The sequence below is a fragment of the Salmo salar genome, chromosome ssa05 (assembly GCF_905237065.1).
Source record: "Salmo salar chromosome ssa05, Ssal_v3.1, whole genome shotgun sequence".
In the NCBI taxonomy this organism is placed as follows: Eukaryota; Metazoa; Chordata; class Actinopteri; order Salmoniformes; family Salmonidae; genus Salmo; species Salmo salar.
In genome coordinates, this window is record NC_059446.1 from 17,696,208 (window position 1) to 17,720,232 (window position 24,025).

At 44.0% G+C, this 24,025-nt stretch overlaps 2 protein-coding genes across 2 annotated transcripts in view; one reads left to right on the plus strand and one right to left on the minus strand.

Annotated features, from left to right (window-relative positions):
- LOC106604362 (monocarboxylate transporter 8-like) overlaps nt 1-9,882 on the minus strand; it is a 36,486-nt gene extending 26,604 nt beyond the window's left edge. The window contains exon 1 of the mRNA XM_014198918.2: nt 8,825-9,882. Within this exon, the coding sequence (XP_014054393.1) occupies nt 8,825-9,332 (508 nt within the window). The 5' untranslated portion in view covers nt 9,333-9,882. The remainder of the gene's footprint in view (nt 1-8,824) is intronic.
- A 9,899-nt stretch (nt 9,883-19,781) lies between these two features.
- On the plus strand, nt 19,782-23,878 carry LOC106604363 (leucine-rich repeat neuronal protein 4). Its single transcript, XM_014198919.2, has 2 exons — nt 19,782-20,028; nt 20,758-23,878. Exon 2 carries the CDS (start codon nt 20,760-20,762, stop codon nt 21,561-21,563), a length of 804 nt encoding a protein of 267 aa, XP_014054394.2. The 5' UTR covers nt 19,782-20,028; nt 20,758-20,759; the 3' UTR covers nt 21,564-23,878.
- Nucleotides 23,879-24,025: the final 147 nt, after the last annotated feature.

Genomic DNA, 24,025 nt, shown 5'->3' on the forward strand with positions numbered 1-24,025 from the left:
ATTGGCTGGAGTGGTGTAAAGCTTGCCACCATTGGACTCTGGAGCAGTGGAAACGCGTTCTCTGGAGTGATGAATCACACTTCACCATCTGCCAGTCCAACGGACTAAATCTGGGTTTGGCGGATGCCAGGAGAATGCTACCTGCCCCAATGCATAGTGCCAACTGCAAAGTTTTGTGGAGGAGGAATAATGGTCTGGGGATGTTTTCATGGTTTGAGCTAGGTCCCTTAGTTCCAGTGAAGGGAAATCTTAACGCTAAATCAAAAACATTGTCATTCTAGACGATTCTGTGCTTCCAACTGTGGCAACAGTTTGGGGAAGACCCATTCCTGTTTCAGCATGACAATGCCCACGTGCACAAAGCGAGGTCCATACAGAAAAAGTTTGTAGAGATCGGTGTGGAAGAACTTGACTGGCATGTACAGAGCCCTGACCTCGAACACCTTTGGGATGAATTGAAACGATGACTGCGAGCCAGGCCTAATCGCCCAACATCAGTGCCCAACCTCACTAATGCTCTTGTGGCTCAATGGAAGCAAGTCCCCGCAGCAATGTTCCAACATTTAGTGGAAAGCCATCCCAGAAGAGAAGAGGCTGTTATAGCAGCAAAAGGGGGACCAACTCCATATTAATAAACATGATTTTGGAATGAGATGTTCAACGAGCATGTGTCCACATACTTTTGGTCATGTAGTGTATTTTCCAATCGTTTGTTCTTAACAGAACCCCTATTTTTTCCATTCCATTCCACTGTTCTGACCAGCTAAAGAAAGGTCTGAGCCAGTTCGAACCAAAAAAACGTATGTTTATATTGTTGTTAACTTCTGTTCCTTTTTTAACCTTTGAAATCAATTTTTTTTTTTTTACATTAAGCTCAATACATTACTTCACCAATCAGTGTGGATAGAGCAGGCAGAGAATTAAAAACACGTCAAACCTTTTTGTAGTTAATAAATCCAACGTGAAATGTGATCACTAGGCCTATAGTACCCTTAACTAGCATTGAAAAAGTTTATCCATTCTTCTCTAGCTAATTAAAAATCTCTCTCTCTCCCTATCTTCTGAATCAAGCCTGTAATGTCAGTACAGTAGCCTACTGTATGCTTCGGAAGGGGGAGGAACCTAAACACACACAGGCAGAGATTTTCAGCTTGCAGGCAGACACTGGAATACGTTTCTGAGTGACAGAGTGAGGGCTTTGCATTGGCGCTTTGTTGTGTTATTTTGTGGGAATAGAAAGATATGCCTGGAACATAGAATTATGTTATTAACCTGTTGCCATGCTTTTAAAATAATGGTTCTGTTCTGGAACAGTATGTGTCACGAAGTCTACCGAAGGTGGCTCCTCTCCCTGTTCGGGCGGCGCTCGGCAGTCATCGTCGCCGGCATACTAGCTGCCACCTATCCTCTTTTCCTTTTCGTTTGGTTTGGTCTGGTTTTGTGTTACACCTGTTTTGACTTAGGTAATTAGTGGGGTATTTAGTCTTGCTGTCTGGGTTTAGGTTTTTGTGCGGGATTGTTCGTTTGTTGCTTTTCGTGGGGTTTATGTGGGGTGTTTTAGTTTTCTACAGTATTTCTGTAGAGGACATGATTTCTGTTACTGGACTGCGCTCCAACCGCTTTAGGTAGACATGGTTATTTTTGTCTGGTACGGTTTTCCCTTGTTTATTTTTCACATTTGGATTTTGTGTGGAATTAGGAAAATAAACACCCAACTCCGTATATGTGGTCTCCTGTGCCTGACTTCACCCCCATCATTCTAGTGAGCCGTAACAGTATGGATCACTTTCATTCCCTGTTCCATTTCTGATCCTTGAAAATTAACGTTATTTTCCAGTTTTCAGTTCTGTTTCTGGAACCAGTTCTGTTCCCTGAACCGGTTCTAACCCCTGGATAACATCCCAAAAACATTTAGTTTTTTTATGAAATATCATTGGAATGTTCTCCTAATATTTACTAAAATGTTGTGCACAACCACCACAGAACATTCTCCTGAGGTTCTTATTAGATTTCCAAGTAATGTAATAACAGAATGTGTTCTGGGAATGTTCTTACAACATCAAACAAACGCTTTTTACAAACATGGTATAATCTTCAGCACAACTGGACAGCTTTTGTGTTTTATAACTTTTTGGACAACCTAATGAATGTCCTGGGAATGTTCACAGAACCAATTTTGGTTTGCTGGGTATACACAAAATTTTCTGTATGCATGAGTAGGCTATATGCACAGCTGCACACTAAAGTGTGCTTTTTAAACAAATTGCTCAATGTGTCTAATCGGTTGCTTAGCTTAGCTTCAACACAAAAAAAGCAGTCCTTGGCCTGGAGTATAAGCACAGTTACAGTATAGTGAACTCAGAAACAGGTTGTTCAATGGGCCTAAATACACTATGAGGAGTGAAACTACCTTGCAGCTTCCGTGCACAACTAAGAGGCCTAAATTACAAACACAACAAGTATTTGATTGGGTCTAAAATGTGAAGGAAGTGGAGTGAGTGGACTGGACAAAGGGCCCTGATCTGATTGAGATCTATTCTATTCCACAGCCTTCTGGAATGCCAAACACGCTACATTATTCCTTAAGCTGCAAGTTGTTAGGATTTATAATGTAGCTGGTCGCTGCTCTAGTCTAGAGAGACTACAGAGAGGGAGAAGTATCGGAACAAGCTAATTACTCATGGGTAAATGATAAGGCATGGTAATGATAATGTATTGTCTTACAAAGTGAGTAGTCTTGACAGAGCCAGAATGGGCCATAAGGCAGGAGACTGTTCTTTTTTATTTTATTTTGCTAGCATGAGGCAGCTTGATGTACAGCTAAACCCCCTGGACAGGACGCTAGTCTATCGAACAGTACTGTAATAACAGTATCTTGTTCAATAATGGAAACAGAAGGATTGGAGAGAGTCCGCATACAGATGGCCGTTGAATAGATTAATTTTAGAAATTATGGACCAACTGCCAATTTTAGGGATAGTTCCATTACTGCATACAACTGTATTCTATTCCTATTTAACTGACCATAATACTGTGCTGTAGTGCAGTGGTTCCCAACCTTTTTTGGTTACTGGACCACCAACTGAATTTTGCTTTGTCCCGAGTACCCCTGAAGTACCCCCTCGTGTGCATTTTACCACTAACCCTATAGACTCAGGAGTCTTTTCAAGTACCCCCTGTGGATAGGCCAAGTACCCCCAGGGTCCTAGTACCCCTGGTTGAGAACCACTGCTGTAGTGTACTGTACGCAGGAATGTTATGTATGAACTAGTGTCTATATTTTAAACAATAAGTGTTTAAATCTTGGTCAATGTGCGCGAGATATCTGTGGCATTTTAAACATTTCCCTCAGTCTGTAAGCCAGATGAGCTATTTCTTTTTCATGGCAAATAAAATGTAGTAAAATGCGCTGAGCCAGCAGGTCCAGACAGATGGAGTAAGAGGATTCTTGTTTGTTGTGCTGTAAATGAATGGCACCAGACTGTCATGTTTGCTCTCTATTCATGTTTCAGGTCATAGGACATCAAGTCCCCAAAGACAGCCAACATAAAATGCATTTCCGGTGGTTGAATAAAGACATAAGGTGCTAACAGTAAATAACCCTTATGAGCAGTGCCATAACAGTTCTTTTAGAGTCCAGAAAGCTACAATAACAGGACAGACACCCCCTCAATAAATCCCTGACTCTATTTCACTGGAACCCATAGCCATTCCAAGCCTTGTGAGTCTGTATCTCTTTTAGCAACTCCCTGACCTGGGATCACTCACCCCATACTGTATGTCCATCACCCTCTCAATCTCTTTACTCCCCTCACTCCCCTTTCCTTCCTTCTCTCCTAACCCTTACTTCTCTCCTTCAGGTAATTAATCACTGGTCAGTATGCGATTTGATATGTGAAAGCAAAGTTTCCACCATTCTGCATTCACCAAGACAACGCTCTCAGATTTACAGTGGGTACATCCCAAATGAAACACTATTCCCTATTCAGTGCCCTACCTTTGACTTGAGCCCTATTAGCCCTGGTCTAAAGTAGTGTATCACAAAGGTAATATGGTGCCTTTTGGGACGCATATTGATATAAATTGTCATTAATCTTGTCCTGGAGGCAGAAATTTGCAATTTCTGCTAATGGTCCAGCTGCAAATTCAAAATTTGCTACATGGTAAAAATGAATGAAACCAAAAATGTGCTTTTTTGTCTTAATTTTGAGGTTAGGGTTAGCTGTGTGGTTAGGGTTACGTTTAAAATCTGATTTTATGACTTTGTGGCTGTGCCAACTAGTGAACACTCTTCAGAGCTGCCTCCAGGGCAAGATTCATGACAATAAATGCCAACCTGCATTTGGGAAACAAACGGTATTAACTTCAAGGAACTGGATGTTCCCTCACTCCTTCCACCTCTCGTTCTCTTTTCTTACATGTCCCTCCCTCACTCCCTTCCTTCCTTCCTTTGCTTCACCGTGATACCTCCATAACTCGCCGCCTCAGGCACTCCTTTGTTGATTCCCCTCTCACCCACCTGGTTAAGATCATGAAACTATTGTTTTGATGAAAGGATTTCTTCCATCTTGACATGTGGATCCTTCTACACACTTAACCTATTGTTGTTGATAACCCCAGATAATCTCAGGCCATTATTTGTACCTGAGTAATTACATAGTAATAATCTAAACATGACATGATGTTTCGTAGAGATCCGGACTCATTGATCAAAACAAGCACCACTGGGAAGTGATTGGTACCTCATTTCCCTCCTCATGGCTCTTATGAGGAGAACTAGTGTGTCTTACAGTGGATATGTTTTTAACTGGGCAATGGGCACTGATTTCACAGAGTTCACATCAATGTAAATTCTCCTTCATGTCTCACTCCAGAGAGGTATTTGGAGTGGGTACTGGCCTGGGCACTGCACTCAGGGTGGGCTCAGCTGAGAGATGTGATTCTGTGCCAGGCAGTCAATAAGCCCCACAGGAGGTTGGTGGCACCTTAATTGGGGAGGACGGGCACGTGGTAATGGCTGGAGTGGAATAGGTGGAATGGTAACAACAACATCAAACACATGGTTTCTTTGCGTTTGATGCCATTCCATTTGCTCCGTTCCAGACATTATTATGAGCCGTCCTCCCCTCAGAAGCCCCTTCTGCACAGTACTGTTTCCCGGGGCGAGCTAGTGGAGCTGGGGGATCTGACTACAGCTCACTAGTCTAATTCCTTTTGATATGAGAACAGTGGACGCCTTTTTTAAGATTAGAAATCAGGATCCTGACTGGAACCAAACATTTAAAAAGTCTTAACGAAGGGAAAATAAGAGAGGGAGAATTGTTGACACTAGTCATCTGATTAAACTGGGGTCGTTGTTTTGGGAGAGAGGAAAGACCTCTCCCCTGGATGATGGCCTAAAAGTTTCAGTTGAAAACCTGAGAACGTGTACACTTCCATAGCAAGAATGGATACAGAGGTAAACATATCTCGGTCCTAAAAATGAACCTAGGGGCCATCGTCAGACCCTTTCTGAGAATTGAGAGAGTGTTAGAGAAAAGTCAATTGGCTTTCTTTTTAGCCACAAACATGTTTTATCCTAAAGCCACAATCATGTTTCATCCTAAAGCCACAAACATGTTTCATCCTAAAGCCACAAACATGTTTCATCCTAAAGCCACAAACATGTTTCATCCTAAAGCCACAAACATGTTTCATCCTAAAGCCACAAACATGTTTCATCCTAAAGCCACAAACATGTTTTATCCTAAAGCCACAAACATGTTTCATCCTAAAGCCACAAACATGTTTTATCCTAAAGCCACAAACATGTTTCATCCTAAAGCCACAAACATGTTTCATCCTAAAGCCACAAACATGTTTTATCCTAAAGCCACAAACATGTTTTATCCTAAAGCCACAAACATGTTTTATCCTAAAGCCACAAACATGTTTTATCCTAAAGCCACAAACATGTTTCATCCTAAAGCGACAAACATGTTTCATCCTAAAGCCACAAACGTTCAATCCTAACAATATAAGTGGTTGAGAACTCAAGGTCTCACGGTGAGTGTCTGTGGTGGCACCTAAGCTGTTAAACATTAAAACACTAACTGAGCTGCAGCTCAATGACAACTGAGCCGTGGACAGACTATAGCCTCACCTATACCACAATGCCTGTCCCTCATCCCTCCTCACCTACTGTGAATCATTTATAGAAGTGCAAACTAACCGCACGTACCTGGCCTGCATCCGGGCCTGAATACACTAAAGAGTTACCTCTTATACTGTAGGTCATCCCTGGCCTGCATCAGGGCCTGAATACACTAAAGAGTTACCCCTTATACTGTAGGTCATCCCTGGCCTGCATCAGGGCCTGTATACACTAAAGAGTTACCCCTTATACTGTAGGTCATCCCTGGCCTGCATCAGGGCCTGAATACACTAAAGAGTTACCCCTTATACTGTAGGTCATCCCTGGCCTGCATCAGGGCCTGAATACACTAAAGAGTTACCCCTTATACTGTAGGTCATCCCTGGCCTGCATCAGGGCCTGAATACACTAAAGAGTTACCCCTTATACTGTAGGTCATCCCTGGCCTGCATCAGGGCCTGTATACACTAAAGAGTTACCCCTTATACTGTAGGTCATCCCTGGCCTGCATCAGGGCCTGTATACACTAAAGAGTTACCCCTTATACTGTAGGTCATCCCTGGCCTGCATCAGGGCCTGTATACACTAAAGAGTTACCCCTTATACTGTAGGTCATCCCTGGCCTGCATCAGGGCCTGTATACACTAAAGAGTTACCCCTTATACTGTAGGTCATCCCTGGCCTGCATCAGGGCCTGTATACACTAAAGAGTTACCTCTTATACTGTAGGTCATCCCTGGCCTGCATCAGGGCCTGTATACACTAAAGAGTTACCCCTTATACTGTAGGTCATCCCTGGCCTGCATCAGGGCCTGTATACACTAAAGAGTTACCCCTTATACTGTAGGTCATCCCTGGCCTGCATCAGGGCCTGAATACACTAAAGAGTTACCCCTTATACTGTAGGTCATCCCTGGCCTGCATCAGGGCCTGAATACACTAAAGAGTTACCCCTTATACTGTAGGTCATCCCTGGCCTGCATCAGGGCCTGAATACACTAAAGAGTTACCCCTTATACTGTAGGTCATCCCTGGCCTGCATCAGGGCCTGAATACACTAAAGAGTTACCCCTTATACTGTAGGTCATCCCTGGCCTGCATCAGGGCCTGAATACACTAAAGAGTTACCCCTTATACTGTAGGTCATCCCTGGCCTGCATCAGGGCCTGTATACACTAAAGAGTTACCCCTTATACTGTAGGTCATCCCTGGCCTGCATCAGGGCCTGTATACACTAAGAGCCTCAGTTTTCCCTTAAATATCATAATGAATTAGATCACATGAACAGGATGGGACCTGATCCTAGATCAGCACTCCTACTCTGACACGCTTTGTGACGGCCTTGATGTAGTGAGGCAAAAGAGCTGTGTGTGTGTGTGTGTGTGTGTGTGTGTGTGTGTGTGTGTTATAAAAGAAAAGCCTGATAGTAATCCTAAACAGATTGGGGGTGAAGATTGAGGCCACAATATAGTGGCACACACTAGTGCCTTTGTCACATGGAAAATAAATGAACAACATGAGCGGAGAACATTAGGACGCATGTTATCCAGCAGTATGAAAGAATTAGAGCCGTGACCAGAAAGTTAATGTAAGGCAACTCTGGTGCTATATGGCCTGGGTATAGTCTATACAATAACTTAAAGTAGGCTGAAGTAGACTGTAGACTGAAGAAGGCTGAAGAGTCTTCAGACACATGATGCTGAGACTGAAGTAGTAGCCTAAATTCTCTGACACATCTGAAGAGCAAAGATGGATACGATCAATAATCCAAAATGTCATTCATGTTTTACTTCAATATCTTCTTGAGACAATGCTGGGCATTCTTCTATAGTGAACAAAAATATAAACACAACATGTAAAGTGTTGGCCCCATGTTCCATGAGCTGAAATAAAAGTTCCCAGAAATGTTCCATATGCACAAAATGTATCTGAAATTTTGCGCACAAATTTGTTTACATCCCTATTAGTGAGCATTTCTCCTTCGCTAAAATAATCCATCCACCTGGCAGGTGTGACATATCAAGAAGCTGTGCTGTGCACAATAAAACTCCACTCTAAAATGTGCAGTTTTGTCACACAACACAATGCCACAGACGTCTCAAATTTTGAGCGAGCATGCAATTGGAATGCTGATGGCAGGAATGTCCACCAGAGCTGTTGCCAGATAATTTAATGTTCATTTCTCTACCATAAGCCACCTCCAACGTAATTTCAGAGAATTTGGCAGTATGTCCAACCAGCCCCGTAACCACACCAGCACAGGACCTCCACATTCGGCTTCTTCACCTGCGGGATCGTCTGAGACCTGCCAGCTGATGAAACTGAGGAGTATTTACGTCAGTAATAAAGCCCTTTAGTGTGGAAAAACTCATTCTGATTGGCTGGGCCTGGCTCCCCAGTGGGTGGGCCTGGCTTCCAAGTGGGTGAGGATATGCCCTCCTTGGCCCACCCTTGGCTGCGCCCCGGCCCAGTCATGTGAAATCCAAAGATTAGGGCCTAATGAATTTATTTCAACTGACTGATTTCCTTATTTGAACTGTAACTCAGTCAAATTGCTGAAATTGTTGCACTTATATTTTCGTTCAGTATAGTTCTGACTGAGTTAATTTGACCCTTCTCGCTTACCTTCAACAGTAAGTCACCATCAGTAGGCTAACTTTAACAGGTGCAACAGTTACAGGACAGACTCACCTACTTTAAACTGCGACGTTTTGTCATTGGGGTCTGCGTGGTCTTTCACCAGCATCATGTGGAGGATACCGAAGGAGTTCTGTATCCCGAAGATGGATCCATTACACCAGGTAGCAGCAAAAACAACTAACCAGCCGAACCCGCCCTCGGGTGGGACGAACCCGGGGCTCTGCCCTGGCATCGGTGCCGGGGACTGAGAATCCGGGGACACACCGGGTTTACAATCGAGACATCCAGCCTCGATGAGCTGGATAGTACTGTCCTCATGTGGAATCTTGCATTCGCTATCTACCAGGTCCTGTCCCTGGTTCTCCTGTGCTCGCTGGTTCTCTTGGTCTTGGAGAGAACCAGCGTTCTGCTCAATTACAGAGTCAGGAGTAGCCTCATCACAGTTTTCGGTCGGCGGCTCGCCGCTCGATACTTCCTCCTCGGTCCGATTTTCTCCTATCCCGTTGACCCCCATTTTATCCTGTCCAGTAGAGGGGTTACTGTTGTGTTCTGGGTGCATCGCTCATGCATCAGACAGCGACAGTAGCCTATTGATTGACAAGGACTGTCTATAGAAAATAAAAAGTAGGATTCTTTCTGCTCTTTCAGTAATTGAAGGCAAAGTCAAGTCCCAGCACCAAGTTCAGTATCCGAAGTGCTGCTATAAAATCGGTTGTATAGTGAAAGGACAGGCACGTCTTATTTATTTATCATGGTATAAAGCAGGTGTCCATGAAGCCTATTTACAGGGGAAATGATGACGCCAGAAAATATTTCACTTTTGCTTTCCTGCTCCGTGAAAAATGTAAATCAACCTGTGAAAACGTCTGCTGCTCGCCAACCTCAACTGAATCTCGTCCTGGCGCTGCACAGAGTCACCGCTGTCCACATCGTGTAGCCTAATCTGTAAATAAATGTGTGTCGGCTCCTCCTCTTTCATGGGTTTAATGTTACATTGGAATATGTGAATCTCTCGAACCGGGGTTTTCAGGACCACCGTGCCAACACAGAAAATAACCCCCTCCTCCACGACCTCCGTCACCAATGACCGAGCTCAGGGATGGATTAAAAATTCCTGCAGTACGAGATTACGGAAAGACTCGAATGTCGCCCCACCCCTTCTGCTGCCTCTGCCATACACGACTCGAACTACAGTGGAAGGCGCAGGCGCAGCCGCAGCCGCAACTCAATGAATGATGTTGATGGTATGGGCCCGCAGCATTCTCCACAAAATATAGCAACTTTGGTCTATTGTTACAATGTTGCAACTGTCGAAGGATACAGTTTCCCGCGAAAAAGTGTCAACATAACAATTTCTCGGCGCAGCGTTGTATCGGGTGTATAGCAACTGATTTAACTTCACTCAGCCATGATGCAGCCAATTTGATCAAGTTTCAAGTTTTAATGTCACACGCACAAGTACAATGAAATGCCTTTCTTGCAAACTCAAAGCCCCAAAATGCTAAATAGTCTATGGCTTGGGTGGTTGGGGTCTTTGACGATTTTCCGGCTCTTCTTTTCACACAGCCTAATATAGAGGTCCTGGATGCAGGAAGCTCGGCCCCAGTAATGTACTGCGCTGTCCGCACAACCCTCTGTAGCGCCATGCAATCGAGGGCGGTGCTATTGCCATACCAAGCAGTGATGCAAACAGTCTAAATTCTCTCAATGTTACAGCTGTGTGACCTTTTCAGGATTTCAAATCTAATCAAATCAAATTGTATTTGTCACATACAACAGGTGTAGACCTTACAGTGAAATGCTTACTTACAAGACCTTAACCAACAATGCAGTTTTAAGAAAACACCTAAAAAAGAGTAAGAGATAAGAATAACAAATGATTAAAGAGCAGCAGTAAATAACAATAGCGGGGCTATATACAGGGGGTACCGGTACAGAGTCAATGTGCGAGGATACCGGTGTAGAGGTAGTTGAGGTAATATGTACAGGTAGGTAGAGCTATTAAAGTGACTATGCATAGATAATAACAGAGAGTAGCAGCAGCGTTCGGCGGGGGGGGGGGGGCAATTCAAATAGTCTGGGTAGCCATTTGATTAGATGTTCAGGAGTCTTATGGCTTGGGGGTAGAAGCTATTTAGGAGCCTCTTGGACCTAGACTTGACGCTCCGGTACCGCTTACTGTGCAGTAGCAGAGAGAACAGTCAATGACTAGGGTGGCTGGAGTCTTTGATCATTTTTAGGGCCTTCCTCTGACACCACCTGGTATAGAGGTCCTGGATGGCAGCAAGCTTGGCCCCGGTGATGTACTGGGCCGTACGCACTATCCTCTGTTGTGTCTTGCGGTTGGAGGCTGAGCAGTTGCCATACCAGGCAGTGATGCAACCCGTCAGGATGCTCTCGATGGTGCAGCTGTAAAACCTTTTGAGGATCTGAGGACTCATGCCAAATCTTTTCAGTCTCCTGAGGGGGAATAGGTTTTGTCGTGCCCTCTTCACGACTATCTTGGTGTGCTTGGACCATGTTAGTTTGTTGGTGATGTGGACGCCAAGGAACTTGAAGCTCTCAACCTGCTCCACTACAGCCCAGTCGATGTGAATGGGGGCGTGCTTGGTCCTCCTTTTCCTGTAGTCCACAATCATTTCCTTTGTCTTGATCACGTTGAGGGAGAGGTTGTAGTCCTTGCACCACACGGTCAGGTCTCTGACCTCCTCCCTATAGGCTGTTTCATCGTTGTCGGTGATCAGGCTTACCACTGTTGTGTCATCAGCAAACTTAATGATGGTGTTGGAGTCGTGCCTGGCCATGCAGTCATGAGTGAACAGGGAGTACAGGAGGGGACTGAGCACGCAACCCTGAGGGGCCCCTGTGTTGAGGATCACCGTGGCGGATGTGTTGCTACCTACTCTTACCACCTGGGGGCGGCCCGTCAGTAAGTCCAGGATCAAGGTGCAGAGGGAGGTGTTTAGTCCCAGTGTCCTTAGCTTAGTGATGAGCTTTCAGGGTACTATTGGTGTTGAACGCTGCGCTGTAGTCAATGAATAGCATTCTCACATAGGTGTTCCTTTTGTCCAGGTGTGAAAGGGCAGTGTGGAGTGCAATAGAGATTGCATCATCTGTGGATCTGTTGGTGCGGTATGCAAATTGGAGTGGGTCTAGGGTTTCTGGGATAATGGTGTTGATGTGAGCCATGACCAGCCTTTCAAAGCATTTCATGGCTACAGACATGAGTGTTACGGGTCGGTAGTCATTTAGGCAGGTTACCTTAGTGTTCTTGGGGACAGGGACTATGGTGGTCTCCTTGAAACATGTTGGTATTACAGACTCAAACAGGGAGAGGTTGAAAATGTCAGTGAAGACACTGCCAGTTGGTCAGCGCATGCTCGGAGTACACGTTCTGGTAATCCGTCTGGCCCTGCGGCCTTGTGAATGTTGACCTGCTTAAAGGTCTTACATCGGCTCCGGAGAGCGTGATCACACAGTCGTCCGGAACAGCTGATGATCTCATGCATGTTTCAGTGTTACTTGCCTCGAAGCAAGCATAGACGTTATTTAGCTCATCTGATAGGCTCGTGTCACTGGGCAGATCTCGGGTGTGCTTCCCTTTGTAGTCTGTAATAGTTTGCAGGCCCAGCCACATCAGACGAGCATCGGAGCTGGGGTAGTACGATTCGATCTTAGTCCTGTATTGATGCTTTGCCTGTTTGATGGTTCGTTGGAGGGCATAGCGGGATTTCTTATAAACTTCCGGGTTAGAGTCCTGCTCCTTGAAAGCGGCAGCTCTACTATTTAGCTCAGTGCAAATGTTGCCTGTCATCCATGGCTTCTGGTTGGGATATTTACGTACAGTCACTGTGGGGACGACATCCTTGATGCACTTATTGATAAAGCCAGTGACTGATGTGGTGTACTCCTCAATGACATCGAAGAATCCCGGAACATATTCCAGTCTGTGCTAGCAAAACAGTCCTGTAGTTTAGTATCTGCTTCATCTGACCACGTTTTTATAGACCGAGTCACTGGTGCTTCCTGCTTTAATTTTTGTTTGTAAGCAGGAATCAGGAGATTATAATTATAGTCAGATTTGCCAAATGGAGGGCGAGGGAAAGCTTTGTACGCGTTTCTGTGTGTGGAGTAAAGGTGGTCTAGAATTTCTTTCCCCTAACATGCTGATAGAAATGAGGTAAAACTGATTTAAGTTTCCCTGCATTAAACTTCCCAGACACTAGGAGCGCGGCCTCTGGATGAGCGTTTTCCTGTTTTCTTATGGCGGTATACAGCTCATTGAGTGCGGTTTTAGTGCCAGCATAGGTATGTGGTAGTATGTAGACAGCTACGAAAAATATTGATGAAAACTCTCTAGGTAGATAGTGTGGTCTACAGTTTATCATGAGATACTCTACCTCAGGCGAGCAAAACCTCGAGACTTCCTTAGATATCGTGCACCAGCTGTTGTTTACATAAATGCATAGGCCCCCGTCCCGTGTCTTACCAGAGGCTGCTGTTCTGTCTTGCCGATAGAGTGTATAACCCGCCAGCTGTATGTTCTTAATGTCGTTGTTCAGCCACGACTCGGTGAAACTTAAGATATTACAGTTTTTAATGTCCCGTTGGTAGGATAAACGCGCTTTCAGTTCGTCCCATTTATTTTCCAGCGATTGAACGTTAGCTAGCAGGACAGAAGGCATGGGCAGATTAGCCACCCATCGCGTAATCCTCACAAGGCACCCTGATCTCTTTCTGCGAAATCTGCGTTTCCTTCACCAGCGGATAACGGGGATCTGGGCCTGGTCGGGTGTCTGTATTATATCCCTCCCGTCTGACTCATTGAAGAAGAACTCTTTGTCCAGTTTGAGGTGAGAAATCGCAGTTCTGATGTCCAGAAGCTCTTTTCAGTCATAAGAGATGGTAGCAGCAACATTATGTACAAAACAAGCGAAAAAACAAACAAAATAGCATGGTTGGTTAAGAGCCGATAAGACAGCAGCCTTCCCCTCCGGCACCATCACAACAAAATTTGCAGGCCCATGACAGGCTTTTTCAATCTCCTGAGGGGGAAGAGGCACTGTCGCACCTTCTTCACGACTGTGCGTGTGTGTTTTAACCATTTTAAGTCTTTAGTGATTTGGACACTGAGGAACTTGAAGCTGTCTACCTGCTCCACTGCTGCCCCGCCGATGTGGATGGGGGCGTGCTCACCCCCCCCTGTTTCCTGTAGTCCATGATCAGCTCCTTGGTCTTACTGACGTTGAGGGAGAGGTTGATGCTCCGGCACCACACTGTCAGGTCACTGACCTCCTCCCTGTAGGCTGACTCATCGTCGCCGATGAGTGATGATCAGGCCTATCACGACGGTGATCAGGCCTATCGCCGTTGTGTCGTCAGTGAACTTGATAATGGTGTTGGAGTCGTGCGTGGTCACACAGTCGTGGGTGAACAGGGAGTACAGGAGGGGATTAAGCACACAACCCTGTGCGGCCTCTGTGTTAAGGGAAAATATGCACAGTATCCATCACATCCCATACATCTGCATTTTAGATCAGAATAAAATGCTGTTAAAACATGCGATTTACGTCTAATGACGGAAATTGAGGCTTGTAAAGCAGGCTTCTTCTATGACTGCATTTAAAGAGGTAGCCCCTGTCAAACCTCTTGGCGTAATGGTTAATGTGTTGGCTTGACAGTCAATAGATCTGGGCTCAAGGCCTCGATTTCGCTACAACATACTTCCATAGTTGGTTTCATTGACTCTTCCCTTGAAGTGGGCAATTAGCAGTTGCTATATCCATTTTTGGACTAATAAATTAATGATAAGTGCCCAAAATTCTTCAAGAATATAACTTAGAAATGTCTCATGAGCTTAATTCAACGGTCATACACCATCAGAACCCAAAATAAGCTTGTTTTTCAAAGTAAATGTAAACAAACATTATACAGCCTCAAAACATGGTTAACAGTAAACTATAATTTTGATATCATGGATGGTCCGTCCTTGCATCCATAGCTATCTATGAATTTGAGAGTAGTTACATTTCTCCAGCCCTATCCCTCAGCTTTTTACTGAAACAGGTGCGAGGAGTATGCTTTGTTATTGTTTCTACAGCTCATTGCGTCTCTAAACTTCCCCTATTTGACACATTTTTAGCTACTACTTCCGAGTCCATTGGAGAGGATCAGCTTGAGCAAAGTGAGGTGTAGAATCAGTGATCTACAAATGGTATTCCCTACCAAATAATAGGCTTTGTGCAATTAAAATTCTTAGAGCTACACCTCCCCACCAAATGCTCACACAACCAGACATTGATTGATTAATCGATTGATTGATTGAAGACAGCTTGTGTCAATTACAATGCATTTCCTAAGATTTTCTACCTGCAGCAAACCTAGCTTTCCCTGTGGCTCAGTTGGTAGAGCATGGTGTGTGCAACGCCAGGGTCGTGGGTTCAATTCCCACGGGGGGCCAGTGCAAAAAATAAATAAAATAAAAAAATGCATGAAATTAAAATGAAATCTATGTATTGACTACTGTAAGTTGCTCTGGATAAGAGCCTCTGCTAAATGACGTAAATGTAGTGGACAATGCTGAAAATAACAGTAAAAAAAAAAATCCTTAATCATAGGCCACAGCTGTGATGCAATAGCTAACTTTCTCCATTGGATGGGGCCAACATGCAACAGTTGACCGATCTCAGTGTATGGCTGTAGATAAGTGTCCTTTGTCTCTCCTGATCTTTCAATCCCTCTGGCTCGATGCACTGATGACTTTGTTTTATAATCATAGATCCCTATATTATAGGATTTATCTCTGTGGGAGCATCATCCCACTCCTTTATGAAACCTATAAAAAGATGATTGAGGAGTCCTGTTTCTAGAACTTTCCGGCAGTTCACACATGTAAGGGGTCAAAGGTCAGGGGGCCCAGGAGAAAGATGGTCAATGATTTCCTGTTGATTCTGGGATTCTTTAATTCCCCTGAGAGGTGGAGGCGGGGGGTCCAGGCTCAAGAACACAGAGGAATGACAGGGACTGGGGTCAGCTGGTCTCTCAGCAGAGAAAAGACTGAGACGTCAGCAGGGCGAATGATGCATGCTGTCTGGATCAGACCGGAACTGATTGAGAAAGGGTGGGAGAGGGTGAGTGGGTGACAGAGGGGGTAAGTGGCAGAGAGAGGGGGTGAATGGGAGATAGAGGGTGAGAGGGTGGGTGAGTGGGAAAGAGAGAGAGGGTGAGTGGGATAGAGGGTGAGTGGGAGAGAGGGAGGGTAAGAAAGAGAGGTTGAGTGAGTGTGAGAGAGAGAGGATGAGAGAGGTAATGTAAGTAATGTTCAGCATGCCTGAACATGCAGCAGCAGCCAGCAGGGAGTGGGGTGGCGCTGGCAGAACCATTATCACACAGCTGTGACTCACATCACATTCTTTTCGCTCAGGGTTCTGAAAGTGATACAGTTCGTTCTATGTAATTCAATTCACTGGTTTATGCCTGTCAGTGGATCAAAAACAAATCAATAGTCCCTGTCTGTATTCCATAGCTGATGTGTGTGATTCTGGTGTGGTTCGCATTAAAAGCAAACTTCTTCTATGGAAAGGTGACACCCTCACCCTCATACCTGTAGTCATTGGCACACAGTGACGCAGTGGGGAAAATACTTTCAGACAAAACAATATTTTATGTGACGCACTGTGCTAGACAGTCTCCTGAAGGGACATGCATGGTTTCATCTCAGGGTACATGACCAGACAGCATCTAGCAATGATTGTCCCTGACAGTCTAGACTCATGGAAATGTACATGATAAATTATCCACTTAAAAGTACTTGTTGGCTATTCATGAATGTGAAAACAAATGGACTGAATAGGTGTTTATGTTTTTAAGGAACTGTTCAAGGCCTGCTACATTAGCAGTACCAACATGCACATATCCAGTGATCCATGCTGGTAGATATTGTCTGACATGTGCCACGTTTCCGTCTGCACTCCTGTTTACATCTGTCCCCAGTTTCCATCTTGTACACTGTTACCATCTGGGCCCCTGTTTCCATCTGGCCCCATGTTTCCATCTGGTCCCATGTTTCCATCTACTCTCTGTTTACATCTGGTCCCATGATTCCATCTGCTCTCCTGTTTCCATCTGGGCTCTGTTTCCATCTGCCCTTTGTTTCCATCTGGTCCCATGTCTCCATCTGCTCTCCTGTTTCCATCTGGTCCCATGTTTCTATCTGCTCTCTGTTTCCATCTGCACTCTGTTTCCATCTGATCCCATGTTTCCATCTGCTCTCCTGTTTCCATCTGGTTCTCTGTTTCCATCTGTTCCCCTGTTTCCATCTGGTTAGAACCAGACTCAAGTAGAAGTTAACAACAAAACAAACACGAGGAAATGCTGAAGGTAAAGTATGTTTGAGTATGTTGTCAGTGTTCTTCCATTCTTGTCAGTGAGAGATGTCATGTTAGCATGATTTATGTGATGTCATGTTAGCATGATTTATGTGATGTCATGTTAGCATGATTTATGTGATGTCATGTTAGCATGATTTATGTGATGTCATGATAGTATGATTTATGTTATGTCATGTTAGTACCTATAGTCTCACTTCATGATTCATACATTCCAGTGGCGATCAGTGCTGTTTAAGATTTTTTTTCATGAGTATGACCTTATTTCTATTACAGCATATTGGATGACTCATTCATATTCCATTCTCCCAGTTCAATGTAACATCGATAGGTTTAGGCTACAACATGATACTCACATTTTCCCTATACCCATCATGAGATTGCTACAATCTAGCCTATGAATGAAAGTTTCCATTTGCTTTCGTTTAAGAAACGTTTTTCAACAGAATCAGGGAATGAATACAGCCCTGATCATTCGTAAAAACAGTTCACTCTCATAACAGCCACGTTGTATTCCTTCTCTTCCCTTCACTTGTGGACTTCAATGCACAACACATCAGCTGTATGTGACCAGGTGAAAAAAACTTTCCAAGCCAAACCGCTACACACAGCCTACATCGTTGTCACCATATTAGCGTAACGTCATAGTCAGCATAGCTAATAGAACTAACACGTTAGTTAAACTCGCTATAATCATGCAGTAACATTAGTGTACAGTCAGTAAGCAGTTACACCGGCGGGCCCTGGTGGCAATAAGTGAGTAATACCAAAAGCGTACCTTGACTTGGAAAAGTTCCAGTGCTGTTTTGGAAAATCAAAGCCAGCTAGCTAACATAGCATCCCTCTGTTTGAGCAGGGTGTTTCAGTAGGCTAAACTAGATAGCTGCATTTGCTAGCTAAGCAAGTGAAACTGAAAGTGAAAAAAAGACAAAATCTCTCTCTTTCTCTCTTTCTTTCTTGCTTCTCCTTCGTTTTGGAAGAAATTAATTTGCTCAAAACTGTTTAACTATTGTCTTTCTCTCTCTTTGAGTCAACTACTCACCACGTTGTATACACTGCAGTGCTAGCTAATTGTAGCTTATGTTTTCAGTACTAAATTCATTCTCTGATCTTTTGATTGGGTGGACAACATGTCAGTTCATGCTGCAAGAGCTCTGATGGAGGACGTCCTCTGGAAGTTGTCATAATTACTTTGTATGTCTTTGGAAGGGGGTGAGAACATGAGCCTCCTTAGGTTTTGTATTGAAGTCAATGTACCCAGAGGAGGACCGAAGCTAGCAGTCCTTCGGCTACACCATGGTGCTACCCTACAGAGTGCTGTACAGGTTACTGTAGACCTTATTTGGTGACATGTGGTTATATTTAGTATCGTATTATCTAAAAGTATAACTTTTAAATGTTTTAAGATTTACATTTTTATGAAATTAACTGAGGAGGGTGATCCTCCCTTTCCTCCTCTGAGGAGCCTCCACTGATACATTCCATTTCTTCATACATCAATTATTTACTTGAACTTCAGATAAGCCCCTGCATAACGCCCACTAATAAAGTTACAACTTGTAATATTTTGGGCTTAAGGTAACATGTTGGGGGTAGTATTAGGTAACTACAACTTATAGTCAAGATGATGCGTCATGTTGTGGATTGTAGTAGAACTAGATAACAATAGCACTTCAGGGTATGGTGAGGTGTTGTGTAGCAGTAATATTTGGGGTATAGTACAAGACAAAGGGGAAGTATTGTGTTTTGGGGTGTAGTACAAGACAAAGGGGAAGTATTGTGTTTTGGGGTGTAGGACAAGACAAAGGGAAGTATTGTGTTTGGGGTGTAGTACAAGACAAAGGGGAAGTATTGTGTTTTGGGGTGTAGTACAAGACAAAGGGAAGTATTGTGTTTTGGGGTGTAGTACAAGACAAAGGGGAAGTATTGTGTTTTGGGGTGTAGGACAAGACAAAGGGGAAGCTAGGTGATTCCTGCTCTGATTCTGGTTTCCTGTCTCGCTCTCTGTCTTTCTCAATCAGATGGTATTACTTCTATCATGTCCCAGCTTGTTCACCTTGCCAGCTCTCCTCCATATAAGGACTGGAGTCAAATCTCTGTCCTCCTCCTCCTCTCCTTCAGGTCTGCAACAATGCACACCATGGGGATTGTGACAATAAACATGAATGCTCAAACATTCACTCCCTCTCTCTCTCTCTCTCTCTCTCTCTCTCTCTCTCTCACTCACACACACACACACACACACACACACACACACACACACACACACACACACACACACACACACACACACACACACACACACACACCCACACACAAGCATTCACCCTCACACACGCTGACACACTCTCGTACACACCTGAATGTGAGTATGTGGGTCACATGCTTTAATATGATCTGATGCCAAACTCGTGTTCTATTCACATACATCACACATAGAAATACATGGGCACTTTGTCATACAATGATGTCATGAACAGCCAACACACAATATACCTACAAAAACACACACACAAAAAAGCCAGCTCAAGCTTGCTACTGATGAGTAAATTGATATGCAAGGAGGGACACAAACGAACAGTACACCATCCCCCCTCCTGAAAGAGCCAAGGAGACCTAGAGAGAGAGAGCGAAAGAGAGAGAAAGAGAAAGAGAGAGCGAGAGAGAGAGAGAGAGAGAGAGAGAGAGAGAAAGGGGCACAGAGGGGAGAAAATGAGGGTGTGTTAAAAAGGAGGGGAAAGTTTGGTGAGCATAAAAGAAGACGCTGATGTGGAGAGAAAGAGAGAGAGAATGTGAGAGTTAAGAAAATAACAAAGAAGAGTGAAGAGTGGAAAGAGACATTAGATATCCTATTATTCTTCAATTCAGGTATAGTAAAAGATCACTACTCGCATTGGTTTGTTTTAGTTTTCTTTCAATTGGTTGCTATGGTGATACATTTGAGAGCATGACTGTTTTAATCTTTCTCACTTTCTCACAACAATGAAAAATATGATGAATGATTGATTAACATAATCAACATCAACTCAGATAAAGCCATACAACAAATTTAATCGTTTAGATTGATGATGTGTTATTCTATGGATGAAAGTATGTGGAAGCTAAAAGGAGGACTAGCATGTGTTGAGAGTACAGCTCGGGTTTCCCACAGATTTGTCTGGCACCCTGCCAACTGAGAAGAGAGCACTAGCTGGTGGATACTTTTTTTTGACTCCTTGAGAATCAGCCTTATTAGTTTATCTCTCTTTGAACCGGTTGTCTTCACAGTACATTATCTCTCTGTGAACCGATTGTCCTACAGTACATTATCTCTCTGTGAACCGATTGTCCTACAGTACATTATCTCTCTGTGAACCAGTTGTCTTCACAGTACATTATCTCTCTGTAAACCGGTTGTCCTACAGTACATTATCTCTCTGTGAACCAGTTGTCCTACAGTACATTATCTCTCTGTGAAACAGTTGTCCTACAGTAAATTATTGTTCTGTATCTTTCTGTCTGTTGTATCCTGTGTCTCCTCCTGTATGGGTTCACACGGTAATAATGTGGTAGTTAATTCCTACTTGTGGTTATAATCTTTCCATTTCTGTCCCACAGAGATGATGTCATTCTGCTGGAATTGGGCGGCTCTGCTCCTTCTACTAGTACTGACCCCTGACCTGCTTCCCACCCACCTCATCAACACCCGACCCCTCCTCGCACACGCCATCCCCACCTCCCCGACGGTCACACACCCCAAGATCCAATATGTTACCGGCGTGGGCTTTGACTACGACGAAGATGACTACACTGAAGCGAAAGCTTCCCATTCCCCTCCCAATTACAGCAAAACCTCATCAGCTTCTACTCTGGTTCCGATGCAGCCCAAGCCCTGTGACTACCACCCCTGCCAGGACAACCAGATTCCCTGCTCCCAGCTCTCTGCCCAGACCGGGTGCCTCTGCCCTGGGCTAAGCGGGGTAGACGAGCCCCCTCACGCTCCACACCTCCAGAAGCTAGTGCCAGGCACTGATGGAGGGGCAGAGGTACGGTGGTGCGCTCCAGCCTCTGTGGTATCTGGATACCGGGTTGTGATCGAAGATCGAAAGGGAGCGCCTCTCCAGTTCAGGGGTGATTCTCGGAGCGGGGTGCTGGGGGAACTAGAGGCAGGTGTCAAGGTGTGTGTGGAGGCAGTGAACATAGCGGGAACTAGTGCCCCCTCGGAGCTCTCCTGCCTCCGCTACGACCCCCCTGAGGCCACCAACCTGGCCCTAAGAGTTGGGGTCATCGGAGGGGGGCTGGGATTTCTCCTGCTCCTCTCCTTGGTCGCCCTGGTCCTCTGGAGGCGACAGACGTGTAAAACAGGGGAAAACTCTGCAGAGGGGCTGGGGAACCCCTCCTACAGCACGGAGGGAACGCTGTGATGCAATTCTGTGTAGCAGAGAATGTAAGAGTAAAGTAACTGGGACAGAGACAAAATGGCTTCCCTCACCAGTGACTCACCAGCACAGGGCTCAGGTTGTTCAGAATCCTGCACTTAGGAATATGGAAATGAAATAATAACTTTTGACTTTTGTGGACTAAATAACCCTAACAAAAGCTTAAGAAGCTTTGTGACTAAAGAGACTGCAGGTTGTTTGCTGGCAAATTAACTTGTGTACAGTGGTGATTTTAACATGTAAATCTTGGTGGGGCATAAAAATGTGATGTGCATGCCAGCAAAGCCATTACACTACACAACACTAAACAATACATTAATTGCACTATAACAGTGACAAACGGTGCCCACAAACTGTTAGGGCCTACATAAAGCTGTCCCAACAGCAGTCCCAACATCTCACCACTGCTACACCTGGCTAACAGCGGAGCCTTGTCTGGCAGCGAAACAGTTCATTCAGCCTCATTTACTGACTTAAAAAAAACATAGCTGATATGGCTGACTTGCTTAAACAAATGCGGTTTCTAATGACAATTGAAATGTACAAACTATGGCATAAGGGGATGACAAGAGGATAAGAGGCAATCCGTAATTTCGATTAAGACATTAATGAGCGAGCTAGGACGGAAGTAGTTAATATAACTCTTTGTTTAGCACTTTTGAAATGTACAGCGACAGAATTCAGAACATAGGCTGTTCTTACAGTGTTCTCCCTGTACACCAAGTCAGAACCATAGGATAAATAAACGGGGTGTATAAGCAGACAGTGAAAGCTCTTACAATATTCAATGATTACATTTCTCTAAAATAGGTTATAGGCTACATGTGCATCACCAGAACAGTAGGCGAAATTAAGAGGTGAAACAAGACCAAATTATTAGGATGAGGCACATGGACTACTAACATCTTACTACACAACATACACTTAGTATTACTTTCTTAGCTACAGTATACATATCTCCCTGGCATATTACATAATTTATGCAGCAGCATACAATACATTTTTGTATGCTGTGCTCAATTGAACAGGAAGGTGGCGCAGCGGTCCTTCGTGGGCAAATTTTGTCATCAAAGTCTGGCATTCTCTGGATTTATGGTGCTTTCAAAACAACTGGGAACTCTGAAAAAAAATCAGGTTGAATCATGATAACGTCATTGATCTTCAAGTCGTAGCTCATGAAAGACGACGGATTTACAATTCCGAGTTGGATGACCGTTCAAAACCTATTTTCCCAGTCGGAGCTTGTTTATTCCCGACTTCCCAGTTGTCTTGATTTCACTGAAGTCAAGTTTTCTCAGTTCCGAGTTAACAGATGTTTTGAGCACGGCACAAATTATGCTTCATTGACAGCCTGGCCAATGTTGAATGTTTATCATTTTAAACTTGGAAAAGAGCCCCTTAATCCCAGATTTCATTGACAGCATGGCCAATGTTGAATGTTTATCATTTTATCACAGCCACTCCACTGAATAGCAGGCTCGTGATTGCTTTGTAATGCTTGCAGTTAGCCACTGTCACTGATTCCTTCCAAACCCCTCATAGTTGAATTTGCGATTTCCAACTTGTTGTGTAATGTTTATGTCCAATGGCCAATGGCCGATGAGTAGATTATCAACTTGATTCATGATGATGACTGCTAGCTAAGATTTTGAAAGTATGATGTTGACATGATCAGTCCAATCAAAGCTACTGTACATATAATGTGATTTGACTTAATTTTAAGGGGATGACTTTGGCCAATGACTGTGGCCAATGACCTTGAGCCTTCTTGGATGGGCACTTCTAATGTAGCTCTATGGCAACACCCAAGGAGCTAGAATTTTCTAGCTCTACCCTTAGACTTGGCGGTGACGTAGTGTCCCCATGAGTGACAGAACACTGAGCCAATCACGCTCTGTATTTTCTGCTGGCTTGCCCTACCACCACAAAAAGCACTGAGCTAGGCTGAACCACCTGCATTTTGGAGCTGCCTTACTCAAGAAAACAAAAAAGAGACCATGTTTGTATGCACGTTTATTAACTCAATCCTAGATCTTTTTTTTAACATTGTTTGCAGACTGATATGTGACACGTATTAATTAATTAAAATAACATGCAAAACAGGAAAGTCAATTTTTTGCCTAAAAATGTGGGGTTCAAAACAGGTAGAGCTCCTGCCCTGAATGACGGGTAGCCACTGCTTGTATACCATTCGATCATGACAGGGAAGAGTTATGGCAGTCGGATTCATGTGTAGAATAAATAAAACTGACTTATGAATAACAAAAGCAATTGTTTTTAGAATAAAAGTGTTTACATAATTTTGCCTGAGTTTGTGTGACTGATTGTTTTTAATGGAAGGAACATAATATGTTGATGAAACTAAATGAATAGTGCTGGAAGTAATAAAAGTGATGTCCTATAACAGTAATGCAACTTTTATTTTGAAACTTGAGTAAGATGAACCG